Below are 17,792 nucleotides of genomic sequence, written 5' to 3' on the forward strand. Positions count from 1 at the left end.
CTGGGTGGTAGACATCCATAGCTCCGAGTGTTCCTGAATGCAACCTACAGTGCTTCAATAAAGTGCTTTCACTACTTTAAGAGGAAATAAGACATCCAATCTGTGTAAATCGTGTGTGCGGCTACACACGATAAAAGACCTGCTCGTTCTTACTACATTGCTGTAATTAGTGTAATGTGTTCAAAGGAAAGTATAGCATCTATCCGGGGAGCTGGTCCTCTTATCTTGGATGGTGGGCTAGCAACGGAGCTAGAGGCTCAAGGTTTTGGGTTACAGGTAAGTTACAGGTACCTTAAAGTTCACCTGGTGGTCCACTTAGTTATTGCTAGAACTTGCGACTAACCCACCTCCAATCGGGTTCAACATAAAGTCTGTTTAAATAAGTTTAGCACCATCCTCGACTGCACAGACATATTTATTCTACGTATGAACTCATTGCCCCCTGTGTGGCGGTTCTATATCTTCTTAATGAAAGCCATATAAACGCATGGATAAAGGGGATGACTTACACAGCAACTATAGCCTGAATGGGTTGTGAATGACAACCTTTTACATATGTGTGTTGTTTGTGACCATAGTTTATATTTATGTCAAAGTATCTGGTATCTGGTATTGGTTAGGCTTTATACACCTGTGATGACAATGCTAAATCCTACTTATAGGGGGATCCATTGTGGAGTTCCAGACTCTTGCATACTAACCCACAGGCCATACAAGATGCCCATTGCAGGTAGGCCTGCGCCACAGTACTACACGCATTGACTCAAACATGTAGGTTCAGAAGTATTTCACAAATTATTTCATGTGATATTTCCGTAGGTTTCTTGACAGCGGAGCGGATGTGGTTTCCACGGCGACCTACCAGGCCAGCATCAAAGGCTTCATGGAGCACCTTGACATGAGCTTAGAGTCGGCCCAGGAGCTGATGAAGTCAGGAGTTCACCTGGCCCAAGAAGCCGTCCAGCAGTTTGTCACCAGCAACAATGATACAGGTGTGTCTTACTCATTCATGCATTACATTGGGAGCAGGTAGGGGTTAGGGGGTGATATTGTTCAATGAAACCTAAAATACCCCCCCAATTCCCTACTTGCTCCTTAATGTCCTGTATCTGACTTCACTGTCAATCACTTTGTATTAAAGAATCAGTTAAATGACAACTAGTAAAATAAACAGGAATTGAAATTGAGAGAATCAGCTAATGGGAGAGAATAAGAGTCATGTTAGCATGAAGTGGTAGACTTTGGAACTATAAATACTTCTTAATGTAGCCCATAGCAACATGCCATTATATCATGTTAGAAGGCTAGACCAAGTGCACCATGGTACAGACAATCACCCTATCATCAAGTATAGACCCAGGTTGATTACACTGGTGAAAGAAGAAGTGTACAAGTGTTATTTTGATTACTTCATTTTCTCCTTTCCCTGGCCAGAGCGAGGGCGACCCCTGGTGGCGGGGTGTGTCGGTGCGTACGGTGCGTTTCTACTGGACGGCTCGGAATACTCTGGAGGATACGCTGAAGCGATGAGTATAGAGGTCAGCAAGTTGTAAAGAACTCTGAATAAAGACAAATTGATTATATGAATGGAGAAGAGCTGTGGATGAAGTTCAGGAAAGTTTTAGTAGGACATCGAAATGAATGAATTGAGTCTTACGCCAAGAGAATGAATGAGTGATTGAGTGATAAAAATTATGTAACAAATGATTGCATGAATCCCAGATCATAGGAGTGTACCTCCTGCCCATACCACATACATATAATCGAAATGTATTGATCCTTGGGTGATGGTGGTGATCCCCCAGGAGCTGAAAGCCTGGCACCGGCCTCAGATCAGCTGCCTCGTGTCCGCGGGGGCAGACCTGGTAGCTATGGAGACCATCCCCAGTGTGAAGGAGGCGGAGGCCTTGCTGGAGCTCCTCAGAGAGTTCCCCAGCTGTAAGGCCTGGCTGTCCTTCTCCTGTAAGGTAGGAGCTCCTTCTATTCAGTTACACTCATGATTTACCCAATTTATGGGTGAGAGAAGGATTTTGCAACCCCAACTCCTTACATTTCTGTGCATCTGCTTCCCGGCACATCACATAGTTTTGAACCCAATCGACACCGGCCGCAATAATAATTATAATAATAATTATAATAGATCAAATTTATATAGCGCTTTTCCTGGTGCTCCAAGACGCTTATAACAATGTCCCTGTGAACAGGGACATTGATCAGCAAACAGCAAGTCCAAGATCCCCGTGCACACACACTCCCGCACAACTAACACCTGTAATAAACCAATAGGCTTCAATGCATTACTAAACAAAATCCAAATTAAATGAGTCATTTTGTGTAAACCAACCAAAACACTTTTAAAAGGGGGTATTTACAGGTGCTACATTTGCATGGCCTCACGTGATTAGAAAGTCAGTGGAGGCAGGGTGACGGAGCCTTCCTCCTCAGGACGGCCGGTCGCTGTGTGACGGGAGTCCGTTCCTGGAGGCGGTGCGGCTGGCTCAGAGGTGCAGCCAGCTGGTGGCCGTAGGGGTGAACTGCTGCTCCCCGTTGCTGATCCGGCCGCTGCTGGACACGGTCAGCCCGCTGAGAAGCCCCGACCTGCCCTGGGTGGTGTACCCCAACAGTGGAGAGGAGTGGGATAGACTCAGCGGGTCAGTGTTAATGCTACTGCTCGTAGCACTTCTAGTACACACCGGGTCAGGGTTAATACTACTGCTTGTAGTACTTCTAGTACACACAGGGTCAGTGTTAATACTACTGCTTGTAGTACTTCTAGTACAGGGTCAGCGTTAATACTACTGCTTGTAGCACTTCTGGTACACGCAGGGTCAGTGTTAATACTACTGCAGAGTAGTATTACACTCGCACACACACACCGAGGGAATTTACTACTACTATACACAGTGGATACATTTTGAAGAAGTACTTGGAATTCTTTTTTACTTACCCATAGTCAGACGAGAAGGACAGTTTCAGCCCAGTCCTCTTCCAAGTTCTTGATTAGCATTCGTTAAAGATAGCAATAGACTGACTTGACCGATGGCTCCTTTGTCTATGAAAAGTCTATGTAAATGTTTATATTTTCTGCACGACTGCAAAGGTTACACCAGTGTTATGAGTAATTGAAGATGGATATTTTTTAAAACCTCCAAATCATGCTATAAAACAATCAAGGGTGTTGTTTTTTGGTTTTGAGATTTACTGTAATCAGATTTTCGTCAACAAAAATCCCCCACTAGCCCCGACACATCCCACTATTGTAGAGCTACATTAGTTGCCAAACCCATGACAGCACTTCGGTAATCAGTGTTATCCGACAACTTTGTGTAGGAAGAAATATGCAATCACCATACTTTTTAATTCTCAGGTGGAATGCCTCGGGGTCAAAGGTTTCATCCATAGCAGAACTGAGCCAGGAATGGTTGAAACAAGGAGCCACGATGATTGGTAGGAACAAAACAAAGGAAGCCTGTTTACTCATCTGAACCTTCTTGGTGTGGCTGTGGTAGTGTTATTATCGAAGCGTTGGGAAGAGAGTACTACTCTCCACAATGTGCCATTAGAACACTACAAACACTGACCTGAATGGCTGCAGTCATTTGGCTAGAGAGCCCACCTTACATCACTGTAATTACCCGAGTCAGAAGCAAGTAATAACATTTCTTTTAACTTACCGTATTTTCGACTGGTTTCTTGTTGTCTCTTCCATCACTAGGGGGCTGCTGCCGCGTGGGTCCCACTCACATCACGGAGCTACGTAAACGTCTACTAATCAAGTCAGTCAGAATTTATTTGAAGTAAAATACTTATTAGATGCCAGGGCAACTCGTTTGTACAGGCTCTGAAACTAAGGTTTTGTGTCACATGCTAAGAAAAGTTAAGGAACAGATTGACACACGCAAGTGTGTAGCACCCACCTGGGGGGAGGCCAGCCAGTAGACGCCGCCCCCCCCCCCCTGTGCCGATGTTTTCATAATCATCTGACCAGCATGATCGACTGACACCCAAAAGAAAAATATATCCAGATCCATCCGAAAATGGATGGTACAACTGTGCTCTCCTTTCCTTCCAGCACAATTCCCATGCTGCTCTCATCCTTTCCATCGGTAGTCATTGAATGATAACTTCAGGGGTATCCAACCTGGGCCCCATTTTCACATCATTGGGTCGAAGGGACTAATACGGACGACAATTTTTGGAAATTGGTCTGGTATCGAGCGAGCGAGCTGCAGACGCAATCAGCAAAACAGGCAGCAATGTAATCCCTTGGGGCAATCACACTCCACCACCTCTCCACCTCAAAGAAGTGCTTTGTTTTCCACTGAGACTCAGATTGTTATTATGTCTGACAGGATAATTTGAAAGGATCCCTACAGAGAAATACAACCTTTGTTCTTTGCCTTTCACTAGATCGAGTCTGAATGTTATTGTGTAGCCAAGTTGTTGCGTGAAAAGAACGCTGGAATCGTGAGTGATAGGTGGAGAGAGGACTGCCAGCAAAGGGTTTTTTGTGTTAGTGTTGTCTAAAAGATTTGTGAAGATCTGTGAAGGAGGGTTGGGTTTTACTGCGACTATTCAACTTCATAGCGTGAGTTAGTTAGACACAAGAAACAGACCGGATCAAGTGTAAGGCAATGAACATTTTTGAGTTTCTCTTTAGGGATTTTGGTTCTCTTTTTATTTATAAGATAAGGTCCCATGAGAGACAGCTGCACTGGAGGAACTTAAGCTCTTAGCAAAGTGTGACCAGTACTGACATCAAACATCAGTTCAACACCAAGCATTAACAGGTCTTCAGCAATTTCCAAGATACAGCAATTCAACAGCAAAATTATATTAAACGTCAAAAAACAAGTTTAAGAATAGCTTCTCAATATTATCAACATATTCCCAGATCTTACCAGTGTCTTTTAAACACAAATGTTTGTTATCCATCATGTCATGTGACCAGCTGACTCTGTCGTTATGGTTACAGGTGACGATGGAGCCACTCGACCCTTAGGTGTTATCGCCGTACATCTTCCCAGCAGATTCCCTTGCTGCATGAAGGTGGAGTTCAACACGGAGCCTTGGCAGCTACGGCTCACCGATACTTTATAGGATCAGGAGAACAACAGCTGATACCTGATCTGGAACAAAAAGCCATTTACCATTGACAAAACTGCTGGTAAAAATCATATGTCTGTACTCTGTTTAAGTGTAGATACCTTGAACTGTGACGGTGTATTGAAGGATAATTGTCATTGCTTGATACTGTCAACCTTCATTCATTTCTAGTTTTTTCAGACGAATCTAAAACTCGGCCCTGTTTTTAAAATACTTGCTTGGCTACAAAACCGGAAATATATATTATTATATTGAATTTGTCTCCATAGGAAGAAGCCTCCATTGGGTGTCAGTTTATTGATTTTCATTAATACATTCTGTCCATTAAGCAAAAATAGGAGTTGTTGTGGACCCTGAAAAAAGTTATTCTGTTACACGGAACATTCCTTATTTTAGTTGCATAAGCACTACACAGATTGTTTAGATCAAACGTTCGCACTGTAACACAGATTAACGCAGGCCGTAACCAAGCAGAACCCTTGAACACACCTCGTTCCCCTCTTACAGAGCTCAGCACTCTGGCATCAACAGACAACACAACCTAGTACCGTTGCAATAAGTTAGACAATATAGCATTAAGTTCAGATGTGTATCACAGTATTAAGAAAAAGGACCTGAATTCATTGAAGATTATGTATTTTGCAAGTTTAGGTTAAATGCTTATTTCATCATTGGTCACAGTCTAATTAAACAACTGAAATAATCCGATATCCGAGTCAAAGGTTCCTATTAATATTTATTGTTTTCCTTAAGAACTATGTCCAAAACACTGAAGGGGTGTTGAGGGTATCAAATATGAAGGGAATATGTTTAAGACAGAAAACATGAATAGGATAACTACACTATCAGTGAGGGTCATCCAGGTTCACTGAAGCACTACTCCAACTTATTACACTTAAGAACAAATACAATAAATAAACAATCGGCATTCATTCAATACAAACCGCATGTCACCAGATATCACATTGTATTTACTGTAGAGCGCTCGGTTGCACTATAGTCCCTGTTGGTAGCTCAGATTGTCAAAACGAGACGTACTGTTTATTCAAAGAACCATAGAATCATTTGACCTTAAAAAAGTTTGGGGGGGTTTAACGCTTCTACCCCGACATCTGACGGCCTCCAGGTTCCCACATGATGGTCAAAGTTTAAACTAAGCTAAAAGTTAAGTAGGGTAGCTCATAGTTTAGCATTTAACTTAGTTAGTTGTTACTATTTTAACCTTACATTCGGAGTGGAGAGGGAACGGGAACGTTGCGATCGTAGCGTAGCAGTTGTACCTCGATGTCTCTGGCGTGGTTGGAACACTCATCTCTCGTCGCGCGCCGGCTCGCTCCCACACCTCAGTCTGTCAGGTGCTCCTCAATGTCACACCCCGCCGGGCTCCTCCTCCGGTTGTCCGTCGTGTTCGACAACCGCTTCCAGGCAGTGTCCTTCGGACTTCCCGTGCTCTGTGAGCGTCCGAGGCGGGCCAGGCGCTTGGCGGAGGTCTTGTCCTCCCCGCCGCTGCCGCTCCCCTCGGGCGCGGGACAGTTGGCAGACTCGGGCTCCCGCTGGTGGAAGTCGTGGCGCAGGTTCTCCAGGTTGAGGGCCCAGGGGCCCAGCTTCTGCCAGTGCACCCTCTGGAAGGCCATGATGCAGTGGAGGTTCCCGCCCACCTGGGACCAAAAGGACCATGGTCACAACATTGCAGGCATTGTTGAATACCTTGGTTAAGGATGAAAGGCTAGTGGGTGAAGGGCTACTACTTAGGGATAGGGCTAAGAGCTAGCTGCTAGGCTAAGGTTAAGGAATAAGAGCTAGCTGGTGGGCTAATGGCTAGAGTTAACTGGGGCTCAGGGCATGGACTAAGAGCAGGCTGGCAGACATAGAGCTTGGACTAAGAGCTAGCCGGTGGACTAAAGGCAAGCAGATGGGCTAAGGTTCAGTACTCCGGGCTACTGAGTGTTGTCAGGTGCAGGCCTAAGAAAAATAACTATACAACTGTACTTTGGAAGGTTGGAAGCAAACAATGCCATAACCAGCAAAAAAGGTGAGCAGGAAACCTTCTTGGTCTTTCGGTACTGAATCCCCCTCTCTGTGTGGCGGATGTCCAGGTACTCTGGGTTCTGTGTGTTCAGGTCCGTCACGATATCCAGCCACCTTGGTAAGAGAGGGCCTTTTAAAATCGGCAATCCATTGCTAGGACCAACATGATGCGTTAGGTTTGAACATTGACACTGACACATTTTTACGGTGAGTGGTTTGAGATGTCTTACCTTTACAGTGAATAGTTTGATCACTGACTTACTTTATGCAGTCGACAGTTTAAACTTTAAAGTGTCTTACTTTTTACAGTGAAGGGTATCGGAATGTCTTTGCTTTAACAGTCCATAGCTTAGAGTGTCCTTTTACAGTGACTAGTCCAGAGTGTCCTACCTTTAAATGAAACTGTGTTAATTGGCTTACTTTTTGCAGTGAATCGCCGGGTGTTTCCGGCTCGGCTCTCCGATGAGGATCCAATGTTCCGTGTCGTTGGCTGGCAGAGCCCCCCTGGGAACCCACAGGAAACAAGGGCTCAGTCCACAGAGGAAGCATGAGGAGACGGGGGAGGGGGGGGGATCAGAGGCGCAGCTACCTGTATGCCTTGGAAGCCTTGAGGGGTGTGGCCTCGAAGCCCACCGGGCAGAAGTAGTGGTTCTGACAGTGGTAGATGTAAGCCATGGACGCGTCCTTCAGACCCTGGGTCATCTTCTGCAACGCCCCCTCCGCTGGGAACACAAAAGCGTTGCTAAAGCTGCATTCAATTCTGAATAGATGATATACTAGATAAGATAATAACTTTATTTCCTCCCGTACATGAGAAATTCACTATTTACAGCATCCCATGGAGAATAAAAAGATGCAAGGATATAAATAAAGAAAGTTATGGTACGTCCAGCGTACATAAAAAAAGAAAATCCCACAGTGATTACAATGCCATGTCATAAGGGCATAGATGACACATGCCTAAGGGTTACATAACAGTCTAACAGGCTAAAAGGTCCTTCAATACAGTATGAATACTTCATTCCACATGTACAGTGGAAAGTGCACATTATTTACATTGAAGTAGGTGAAGTGATTGGTGACAGGACAATGTTTCATAACAGTTGTGTTATAGAGGCATATTGGCATATTACCTGACCTGACCTTTGAAATGAAGGTCAATCAAATGTCCCTACGTCTACGCACATCAAGGACAGCACAGCACAGTACTCGTGTGTTACAGTGGATACAGGTCATCAATAACAATGGGCAATGATGTATTGTTTCGATAATGGAGCATATTCTGTTAATAATGTCCAAGCACAGTGGTCTGCAATGCATTTATTTTCTCCAGGTCATTGCTACTGATGTACTTTCAGTGACACCAGGATATGCTCTCTGGGATTAATACATGCCTACCAGTATTCTGATCTACAGGGCCAGTTTGGGCTGGACTAAATACATGTATATAATCACGCGTCCAATCAAGGGGGAGCACTGTAATCATGGGAGGAACTCAGGACGCACAACGATCACAGTGGTTACCATAGCAACAATATGAGTGAAGGTGAATACAAAATACAAAGTGATTACAAAGAGCATGAATGAGTCTCACCAGTTTCCCCTGCAGTCTTGTGCTTTCCGTGGGGTTTGTACAGAATATAGGAGCAACCTCGAACTCTGAAGTTTTCATTGATTTGCCGGAACCATCTGGAAGTGATGAGAGAAATATGAACGATGTCATCGTCATCGTCGCCTTCATGGATCTCCCTGGTGAAAGCCAAGGATCGACCCTGAACTGACCCTCACCTAATGAGGGTGACTTTAATGACCTCAGCCTATTTGGTCCTCATGGCCTCACCTCATGAGCGTGGCGTTCCCGGTGAACGGTCCGAACTTGATGTCTTCGAACGGCGGCTGGAAGCCCAGGATGTGGAGGGCATCCTCCTGGGAGAGGGGAGGAAGGCTGGACGCGCACACGCACACACACACACACACACACACACACACACACACACACACACACACACACACACACACACAGTAAATCACCTATATTAACCGCCATCCAATTTAAACCACATTCCAAAACATCAAACTCCACTGGTACTGTACTTTATCTCAAGTTACCACAATACCACTTCTACACAAAATATACAGGTGCATTCTCTGATCCATCTCTGTGATGTAGGAACACAGCCAGACTCTGTTTCACCATCAGCAAGGGACAGGAAGTGAGAGGAATACCTGCCAACAGGAGACTTCTCTGATCCATCTCTGTGATGTAGGAACGCGTTTCAACATCAACAAGGGACAGGACGTGAGAGGCATACCTGCCAACAGGTGACTTCTCTGATCCATCTCTGTGATGTAGGATCGAAGCCAGTCTGTACTTTCAACATCAACAAGAGGCAAGAAGTGAGGGGCATACCTTCCCGCCCCCAGCGTGCTGTACAGGAAGTTCCAGCAGGAGATCAGCGAGGAGATCCCACACGACGTCTTGTACTGCGGCCGGCTGATACAGTACCTGAAGATATAATAATCACACAACAAATAATGCATCATAACTTAACCAATATTACAACACCTTTAGATATATTAATAACATAACAAATAATACATCATCTGAATATATGATAATAACCTAACCAATATTACAATACCTTTAGATATATTAATAACATAAACAATAATACAATACCTGAAGATATAGTAACAATAACAAATGAAAATGACATTTAGTTATGAAAAGGTAAAATTAGATTATTTTCCACTTTTCTGAACAAAATCTATGTGATGATGAAAATGTCAGACAAATAATAGTAAATAAATGGATGACTTCATATCGTGAACTTGTGCTGTCTGATAAAGAGATTGATGCATTCATAACACTGAACTTGTGCTGTCCAACAAAGGGATGGATGAATTCATTATGGTGAACTTGTGCTGTTTGAAAAAGGATGGATGACTTCATAACCGTGAACTTGTGCTGTTTAACAAAGGGATGGATGCGTTCATAATAGTGAACTTGCTGTCTGAGAAAGGGAGGGTGAGGTTACCATCTCCGGAGGTCCAGCACCTTCCTCTGTCGGAGCTCCTCCTGGGCTGGGTGAAGGGGAGGGTCCTGGAGGTTCCGGCTCTTCGTCTTCTTGGAGCCCGCCTTCTTGGGGTTGCCTGTGGACACACCAAGGAGAGGCTGTTGTGTGGTGAGGCAGGACCGAAGGGTTTCATCATCGTCGTAAACATCTGGCAAATCCTGGCGGTGTCTTAACAACAGATAGGGGACCTTCCTTCCTCCAGCATTCAAATCGTTCTACTCAAATTTACTTTTTGGTATACATTCTCTGCACAGTTCTGCAAAGGCTGGGTGTTGTTCTGCACCACTCCTGGGCCACCCCTTATAGACTCGTCTAGACACGCCACTGGCCTGCTGTATGAACTTACCCGACCCAAAGTATTAAAAATGACTCACTTGTTTTACTCTTCCTTGTCAGAACGGCCGCGAAGTCTGTTGTGTCGATCTCCCAGGCGAGGATAGGTTTGTTGTGGGCGGACATCTCCTCCATATCGTAGTCCCCGTCCGACCCAACGCTGGTCACCTCTATCTGACTGAGCTCCAGCAACGGCTTCACAATAAGAGCCCCCTCTTCATGCATCTTGGGCACTGCGTCTCTGCTGCTGAGGGTGTCCGGTTGGGGGCAGTACACGGCTGTGGCCTGGTTTAGGAGGGCGTAGTCGGAGCACACCGTGTAGAACGTCTCCTGGGAGTGCGTGACCGGACAGGTCCACTGGATGTGGAGTTCGGCGCTGGACGCCCGACGTGGTTTGGGCGTTTCCTGAGACGAGAGAGAGCTAAACACGGCGCCGCGGCCATCTTCTTGCTCGCCGGGCCTCTGTGGCGGCGGCCGGCCAGGCAGGGCACAACAGTTTGCTTCTTGACCTTCTGACGGATTCGGCATCGAACCGTGGGCTGCTTGGACGGGGCAAGAGAGGGCGGTGAGCCAAGCGTTGGAGCCGGACAGCGGTGGTGGAGTCCAATGGGGAGGATTATTTAATCTGAGGACCAGAGGGATAGTTCCTTAATTACAGAGAGGATGAAGTTGACGTACTGGACGTCAACATTTGACTACAAATATGGTCTAGCCAGTCATGCCCTCAGTTTAAAATCTTCGGTAAAACATTGTGAGGAATACGGTTATGTTGTGGTGAACCCACTGTCTCAGCTGGAGTTCAAACAATATGAGATCGGTCAGTACATTCGGTATAAGTAACTGGGGTTCATCTCAGGGGTGGCAGAAGGTGGAAATGAGTGGAACGTGAAGAAGCCTTGGAATGTAGGCATTAACTTTACAGATAAAGACTATCTTGACCCTGTGTTAAATGCATTCATACGATGTTAAACCTTTGACTGTGCCATTAATTAGTTAGCCTCAACATATAAGTCAATTGAGAAAAATAATGAGGTTATCTGGATATAGAGAGATCACAGCTTCAGTGGTCACCAGTCACCCTGGGGCAAGCTCTTATTTAAACATGAGAATAATGAAGGGGGATGTTTCCTTGCGCTGGGAGGAGGTGTTTTGAGTGACACATGGTGGTCTTTCGTTGACTAACTGACATTGCGTTTTCGAGCAATCGGATTTGCTTGGGTTTTCAGGTGATCGGACTGGCTCGGATTTCAGAGTGATGAAAATGAAAGATTACTATTAGTGTAGTAATAATCACAAATTGTGGTCAAAGGCAGCTGGAGTTGTTCTACCCAGGGAAATGCTCACAATTTCACAATATTAGAAAGAATAATCAAACATATATTATGCTATATAATATTCTATATTATATTAGAAATAATACGAATACATTAACACATTAATGGGCACATAGGTCCGTTCACTGATGAAAGTCAAAGACTTGTTGCTTCCAATATCAAAATCTTGTGCCTTCTTGGCTCCCGGCAGGGAACTTGACAAACTGTCAAAATTAAATGGAGATAAGCATCACACATCAATCAGTTGTCATTAAATAGACAGCTCCACGGATACATGGATTTTTTCCTGTTTTCTCTCAAATATATATTTTCTTTAAACGGTCATATAAGCTATGATGCTATGATAGCGTGTTCAGAAACGCCTGCACCTGTGCAAAACCCACCTGACTCCATCCCACAAGCATGTACAAATTTCTCATGTTTTGTGTTTCACACAGCGAGGAATTACATTACAATCGACAGCAAATGTCTGGCCATCATTAAAAACAACTAATGAAGCCAACACACTGTGATGGCTCTCTCTGACCATCACATCAGCTGTTGGTAGTGGGAACCAAATACGCACCACTATAGCAGCTCTGGAAACGTCTTATACGTATTTTAAATGTATATTTTTGACTAGGCAATAATCATGGGTACAAAATATATGCAATTTAGCAATAAAAAGATAGTGCTGACCATTTAAAAACAAATAAAACACCACATTCTTACCCGTTCTGACTTCCGCATTCAGCGAGATAATGTGGACGGACTGTACCACTCCGTGGACGGGTTATTCTGTCAAAACTAATAACACCTAAATGCAGGCCTAATTGCCAAACAAAAGTAGAAAACATGACACAAATCATTGTAGTATATTTTAATCTTATCTCCTCATCATTGTATCGCGTTGAAGAAATGCAGATACGATTTTTTATTTTCGGAAGGATATCCCCGGGTTTATGGCGTTTTTGACCCTACCACCCAATGAAAGATTTGTCAGCGCTTTAATCTCAGGGGCAAGGGTCAATCTTTGCTGAGTTGGAGGTAGGAAACTTGTTTAGAAATTCTGTTGTACGTTTCACGATATCTTATCCAAATTACCTTCCTAGTGGAAACTAGCGGGTTGGTTGAGAATGGTGTTAACATGATTACAGATCGTGACCTCTAAAAAGGTTACTTAACTGTAACACGACGTTACAGATCATAACCATTTAAACCAAATGCCTATTAATAATAAAATGTTCATTTAATGAGCAATATTAAACACACAAATAGGTACCAAAGTCTGCGCCATGAGATTCTCCTCAGATTTTAAATTCATATGATTCATTCATGAAGCGATCAACTTGAGTTTAACTGTTAAACATCTTAATATAATATTATTTATTTATTTATTTATTTATAAACGTGTTCCACGCTATATTCAACAACAGTTTCATGAAGAAAAATAATGAGTTCAGGCTCTTGTTTTTAGTTGTCTGTGTTTTGGTATAATAAGGTTAGGTTGCACCAGACTTTGTAGTTATCTGGTAGGACACGTTTAATGCTTAACTTAACTAAACATTGATTGATGAGAAGACACACCGTGCCCCTTTACAAGCAAATCTATTTAAAGTATTTTTTTTCTCACTTCTCACGGAATAGCTGCTTTTGTTTCTAGAGAGAAACATGGCAAAGAAATTGGTGATTATCGACACGGACTGTGGAATCGACGATGCCCAGGCCATCATGATGGCCCTGTCCGCCCCCGACGTCAAGATCCTTGGTGTTACATGCTGTTTCGGGAACACGTCCCTGGAAAATGTGTGCCAGAATGTGTTGAGGGTGCTGGCCGTCTGTAAACGTGAGGAGGTACAGTAGGTCAAAAGAAAATCGATCCACTGTGTGTAAATATTATGCGAAAAATACACCTGGGAAACAAAGAAAGGATTGATTCAAAATATTATCTACAAATGTAAAATTGAAAACATACTATTGAAATTTCCTGATTGCTTTTTAAGTCTTTGTTCTGTACAATGGAACAGACTGGTTTTGTGTGGCTATCAACAACACACCAAGGCCCCTGTTATACATAGAAGGAAAATGGTTGACACATTCCCCCAGATCCCGGTGTTCCAGGGCTTGGGCGGCCCTCTCGTCGGGGCAACAGAGCTACCTAAGGATCACTTCGGCAGCGACGGCCTGGGGGACATCCTGGTAGACCGAGACCCGGACTGGAGGCAGAAGATCCAGAAGGAGCACGCTGTCAACGCCATGATCAGGCTCGTGTCGGAAAACCCGAACCAGGTTGGAGAGACCACCCCGTTTGTGCCGTTGAACTTGTGCTCTGTCGCCGTCTTGTCCTGGAATCGTGATCCGATACCGGGATTTTCTTTTTGTGCCGCAGGTGTCCCTAGTGGCCCTCGGCCCTCTCACAAACCTGGCCATGGCGGTGAGGCTTGACTCGGGCTTCCCAGACCGCCTCAAAGACCTCTTCATCATGGGGGGGAACATGGAGGGTGAGGTCGACCATGAAATCACATTCAGCTATGTACGATTCACGTTTAAATCTTACAATTTAGCAGCAGAGGAAAACTCTGGACACATTCGCCCAAAGTTATGGACAAGTGAGTCTGAAACCATTCAAAAAAATTGGAAAAGAAAAAACATAGAACGTGTTTCTTTGACAGGGAAGGGTAACGTGACATTATGTGGGGAGTTCAACTTTGTGACCGACCCGGAGTCGGCCTACATCGTTCTGGATGAGTTCCGCTGTCCAACACACATTGCCACCATGGAATACTGCTGCAGAAACAAACTCACCTGGGTCAGTAGCCCCTCCTGTATACAACCCTCCCCCCATCAAACAGACGTGAGGTTGAACCCACAACCTCTCAGGCTTCCCCACGACCTCTCAGCTGGAGTCAAACACCCTTTAGACTATCCTGCAGTTTGTGTACATTATAAAGGATGTGAACCACTGCATATAACTCTCATCCTAATCTCGGATCCAGCAGTTCTACTAAGCCAAAGCAGTCCTAACTAAAACTGAGAGGGGTGGAGTTACACCTGGTTACTTGTATCGTTACTCATTTGTGTGAGTGAATGAAGTGGGGATTTTAAATATTTCTACAGTGGCCAGTCTGCACAGTGTGGATTTGTAATCTTTCTAGACACTTTACTACTTTGTATTAGCAGTTAGTAGAATATTCCCTGCCTCGAGCAACGATTTGTCAAAAAAAACATTAAACAAAAGAAAGTGGAACGCCCCGTTCTCCCAGATGAGAGCTCGCTGATCGGTCTTCTCCTATCCTCACTAACTTCTCCTATCCTCTGGGGGCTGATCCCATGTCTCCAACGTGTCCAGGAGTTCTTCCAGGAGATGCTGAACCAGGACTCTGCGGCCGCTCGCTTCATGAAGCTGCTGACCTCCAAGTGCTGGGCGTACTCTCCGGCGGCCATGAAGACCAAGCGGGACGTGCACTTCGGCCCGGGCTTCGTATCCTACGACTCCTACGCCATGGCCGCCTGCATCGACGGCACCGTGGTGACCAAGAGCACCGAGTGCGGCGTCCACGTGGAGCTGCAGGGCAGCGTGTGTCGGGGGATGATGGCGCTGGACCCCACGGACATGCTGAAGAAGCCCCACCGCGTGGTCGTCATGACCGAGTGTGATCTGGAGAAGTTTAGTAGGCTGCTTGCCAAGTCGCTCCGGCAGCCCTGACCCCAATGAGCCACGTCCATCTTGTTCCCACTTGGTGCCTTAATTATAGAACTGGTTCCCCTTAATGATGTTAAACTGTGACCCTCGGCACCACACGAAAGCAGACTGGTGGGGTTAGGAAGTGTATGTTTTATTGAAATATCTGCGACAAATTGCCGTGTTGTAATGTTTGTTCATTTGCGTTGATCGTTTTTGAAATGGAATCAAAGTTTGTTGGTGAAGAGAAGAAATATTTCCGTTTATCAATACAACTGCTGCTGAAAAACCCTGATAAAGATGAATCATTGAAACCTTCTACATTTTATTAAAATCTATAAAAAATTGATATGTTCATTTCTGTATCGGGAAATCTGGATTGTCAGAGTGCTTTATGGTGGTTGGACCTCACTGTAGATCACTGAAGGACAACAGTTTAATTGAAAGTCATATATTACGAGAACGTAATAAATGAGAATAAGTCAATAAGTCTAGCAGACTAAAAACATCCCCATGTTTCAATTTGAGATGAAGCCGGCCGTTAAAAATGCCTTTCATATCTTTAATACAAAGAGTGGGTGACCTCACTTTATTTATTATTTATGAGGCTCTTAATGTGTAGGGACCTTACTGTAGCTGGGACCTCACTGTGTGGGGACCTTACTGTAGTTAGGACCTCACTGTGTGGGGACCTTACTGTAGCTGGGACCTCACTGTGTGGGGACCTTACTGTAGTTAGGACCTCACTGTGTGGGGACCTTACTGTAGCTGGGACCTCACTGTGTGGGGACCTTACTGTAGTTATGACCTCACCGTATGGGGATCAGTTTTAGTTTGGAATGTCTTATTTAAAATTTGTTTCACAGCAAAAGTTTTTTTTTCTTTCCGCCTCAAGTCCTCAAATGGGATCATGGGGGGGGCTGGGCCAGGGCTCGGAGCCAGACCTGCTCAACATGGGCCGCCACAGGCTCCAGGGGTTATACGTCGGGCTCAGCTCCCCAGGAGAGGGCGGAGCCTCTTGGGTGGTGGGCGTGACCTCAGAGGGGGTGGTGAAACAGTTGTGCAGGGTGGGGTCTTGGCTGATGGACCAGACGGGGCTGCTGAACGGGCCGGTGGTGGACCAGGTGTTCCCCGAGGTGGTGAAGATGGACTACAGGAGGAGAGCACACAATATGAGTGTTTTGAAGATGATCTTGTATTGTTCTTGCCTTCGCCATTCGCATTGGCTCAATTTGAGGCCAGTTAGTTTCTTGGCTAGGGTGTTTGATTCGCTGTCTTTGATCTGCCGGTGTCTAACCCGTATACCTGCTCCTCAGTTATGTTCTGTAATTAGGGAGCAGGGGCTCCTTTACCTAATACTGTCTTTAAGGGAACAGGTCATTCATATGCATCTCACTGTTAACAAACAAAATGCATCGCAACTAATATATCCTTATTACACACTTTTCTTCTGGATAACAGTGTCACTTTGGTCGTAAAGTAAACAATGTAATATAATGTTACATAATGGTGTGAGGGCCTTACTGTGTTAGGACCTAACTGAGGACCTAACTGTGGGAACCTTACTGTGTGAGGACCTAACTGTGTGAGGACCTAACTGTGTGAGGACCTAACTGTGTGAGGACCTAACTGTGTGAGGACCTAAGTCTGTGAGGACCTAACTGTGTGAGGACCTAACTGTGTGAGGTACTAACTGTGTGAGGTACTAACTGTGTGAGGACCTAACTCTGTGAGGACCTAACTGTGTGAGGTCCTAACTCTGTGAGGACCCAACTGTGTGAGGACCTAACTGTGTGAGGACCTAAGTCTGTGAGGACCTAACTGTGTGAGGACCTAAATGTGTGAGGACCTAACTCTGTGAGGACCTAACTGTGTGAGGTACTAACTGTGTGAGGTACTAACTGTGTGAGGTACTAACTGTGTGAGGTACTAACTGTGTGAGGACCTAACTGTGTGAGGTACTAACTGTGTGAGGTCCTAACTGTGTGAGGACCTATGTTTTTGAGGGTTTAACCATGTGAGGACCTAACTCTTTGAGGACCTAACTGTGTGAGGACCTAACTGTGTGAGGACCTAGCTGGACCTTACCGTTGTCGGGATGGTTGGCGAGCCGCAGCTAGTGGACCATGTTGTGAGAGGGTCGCTGGGGGCCGCGTCCCAGATAGACGCAGACGAAGACGACACTGCCGGCGTCGGTTCAACTGGCTTTTTGGCCTCATTTATTCCTTTAAAAACTGAAACACAAACAAAGAT

At 45.0% G+C, this 17,792-nt stretch overlaps 4 protein-coding genes across 6 annotated transcripts in view; 2 read left to right on the forward strand and 2 right to left on the reverse strand.

The window, feature by feature from the left end:
* Nucleotides 1-5,814, forward strand: zgc:172121 (uncharacterized protein LOC337599 homolog). Its single transcript, XM_060066700.1, has 9 exons — nt 1-276; nt 663-730; nt 820-992; nt 1,435-1,538; nt 1,806-1,967; nt 2,446-2,651; nt 3,368-3,447; nt 3,716-3,776; nt 4,976-5,814. The coding sequence occupies exons 1-9, from the start codon at nt 175-177 to the stop codon at nt 4,977-4,979; spliced, it is 960 nt and encodes a 319-aa protein (XP_059922683.1). The 5' UTR covers nt 1-174; the 3' UTR covers nt 4,980-5,814.
* On the reverse strand, nt 5,294-13,629 carry LOC132468867 (basic immunoglobulin-like variable motif-containing protein). Of its 3 annotated transcripts, none has more exons than XM_060066696.1 (10): nt 13,491-13,629; nt 10,586-11,169; nt 10,173-10,287; nt 9,545-9,640; nt 8,975-9,079; nt 8,729-8,823; nt 7,724-7,856; nt 7,555-7,638; nt 7,152-7,248; nt 5,294-6,764 (listed from the first exon to the last, which is right to left on the reverse strand). In XM_060066696.1, exons 2-10 carry the CDS (start codon nt 11,070-11,072, stop codon nt 6,450-6,452), a joined length of 1,527 nt encoding a protein of 508 aa, XP_059922679.1. In that variant the 5' UTR covers nt 11,073-11,169; nt 13,491-13,629; the 3' UTR covers nt 5,294-6,449. The 3 variants fall into 3 exon arrangements, with proteins under 3 accessions (XP_059922679.1, XP_059922678.1, XP_059922680.1); XM_060066695.1 differs by lacking the exon at nt 13,491-13,629 and adding an exon at nt 12,590-12,726; XM_060066697.1 differs by lacking the exon at nt 13,491-13,629 and adding an exon at nt 12,444-12,591.
* On the forward strand, nt 13,529-15,886 carry si:ch211-201h21.5 (uncharacterized protein LOC555526 homolog). The gene is made up of 5 exons (XM_060066699.1): nt 13,529-13,711; nt 13,964-14,146; nt 14,247-14,358; nt 14,530-14,666; nt 15,207-15,886. The coding sequence occupies exons 1-5, from the start codon at nt 13,529-13,531 to the stop codon at nt 15,561-15,563; spliced, it is 972 nt and encodes a 323-aa protein (XP_059922682.1). The 3' UTR covers nt 15,564-15,886.
* tmem131 (transmembrane protein 131) overlaps nt 15,852-17,792 on the reverse strand; it is a 23,648-nt gene continuing 21,707 nt past the window's right edge. The window contains exons 37-38 of the mRNA XM_060066703.1: nt 17,628-17,773; nt 15,852-16,689 (exon numbers count right to left, since the gene is read on the reverse strand). Of these exons, the coding sequence (XP_059922686.1) occupies nt 16,438-16,689; nt 17,628-17,773 (398 nt within the window). The 3' untranslated portion in view covers nt 15,852-16,437. The remainder of the gene's footprint in view (nt 16,690-17,627; nt 17,774-17,792) is intronic.

The sequence above is a fragment of the Gadus macrocephalus genome, chromosome 12 (genome assembly GCF_031168955.1).
Source record: "Gadus macrocephalus chromosome 12, ASM3116895v1".
Taxonomy (NCBI): Eukaryota; Metazoa; Chordata; class Actinopteri; order Gadiformes; family Gadidae; genus Gadus; species Gadus macrocephalus.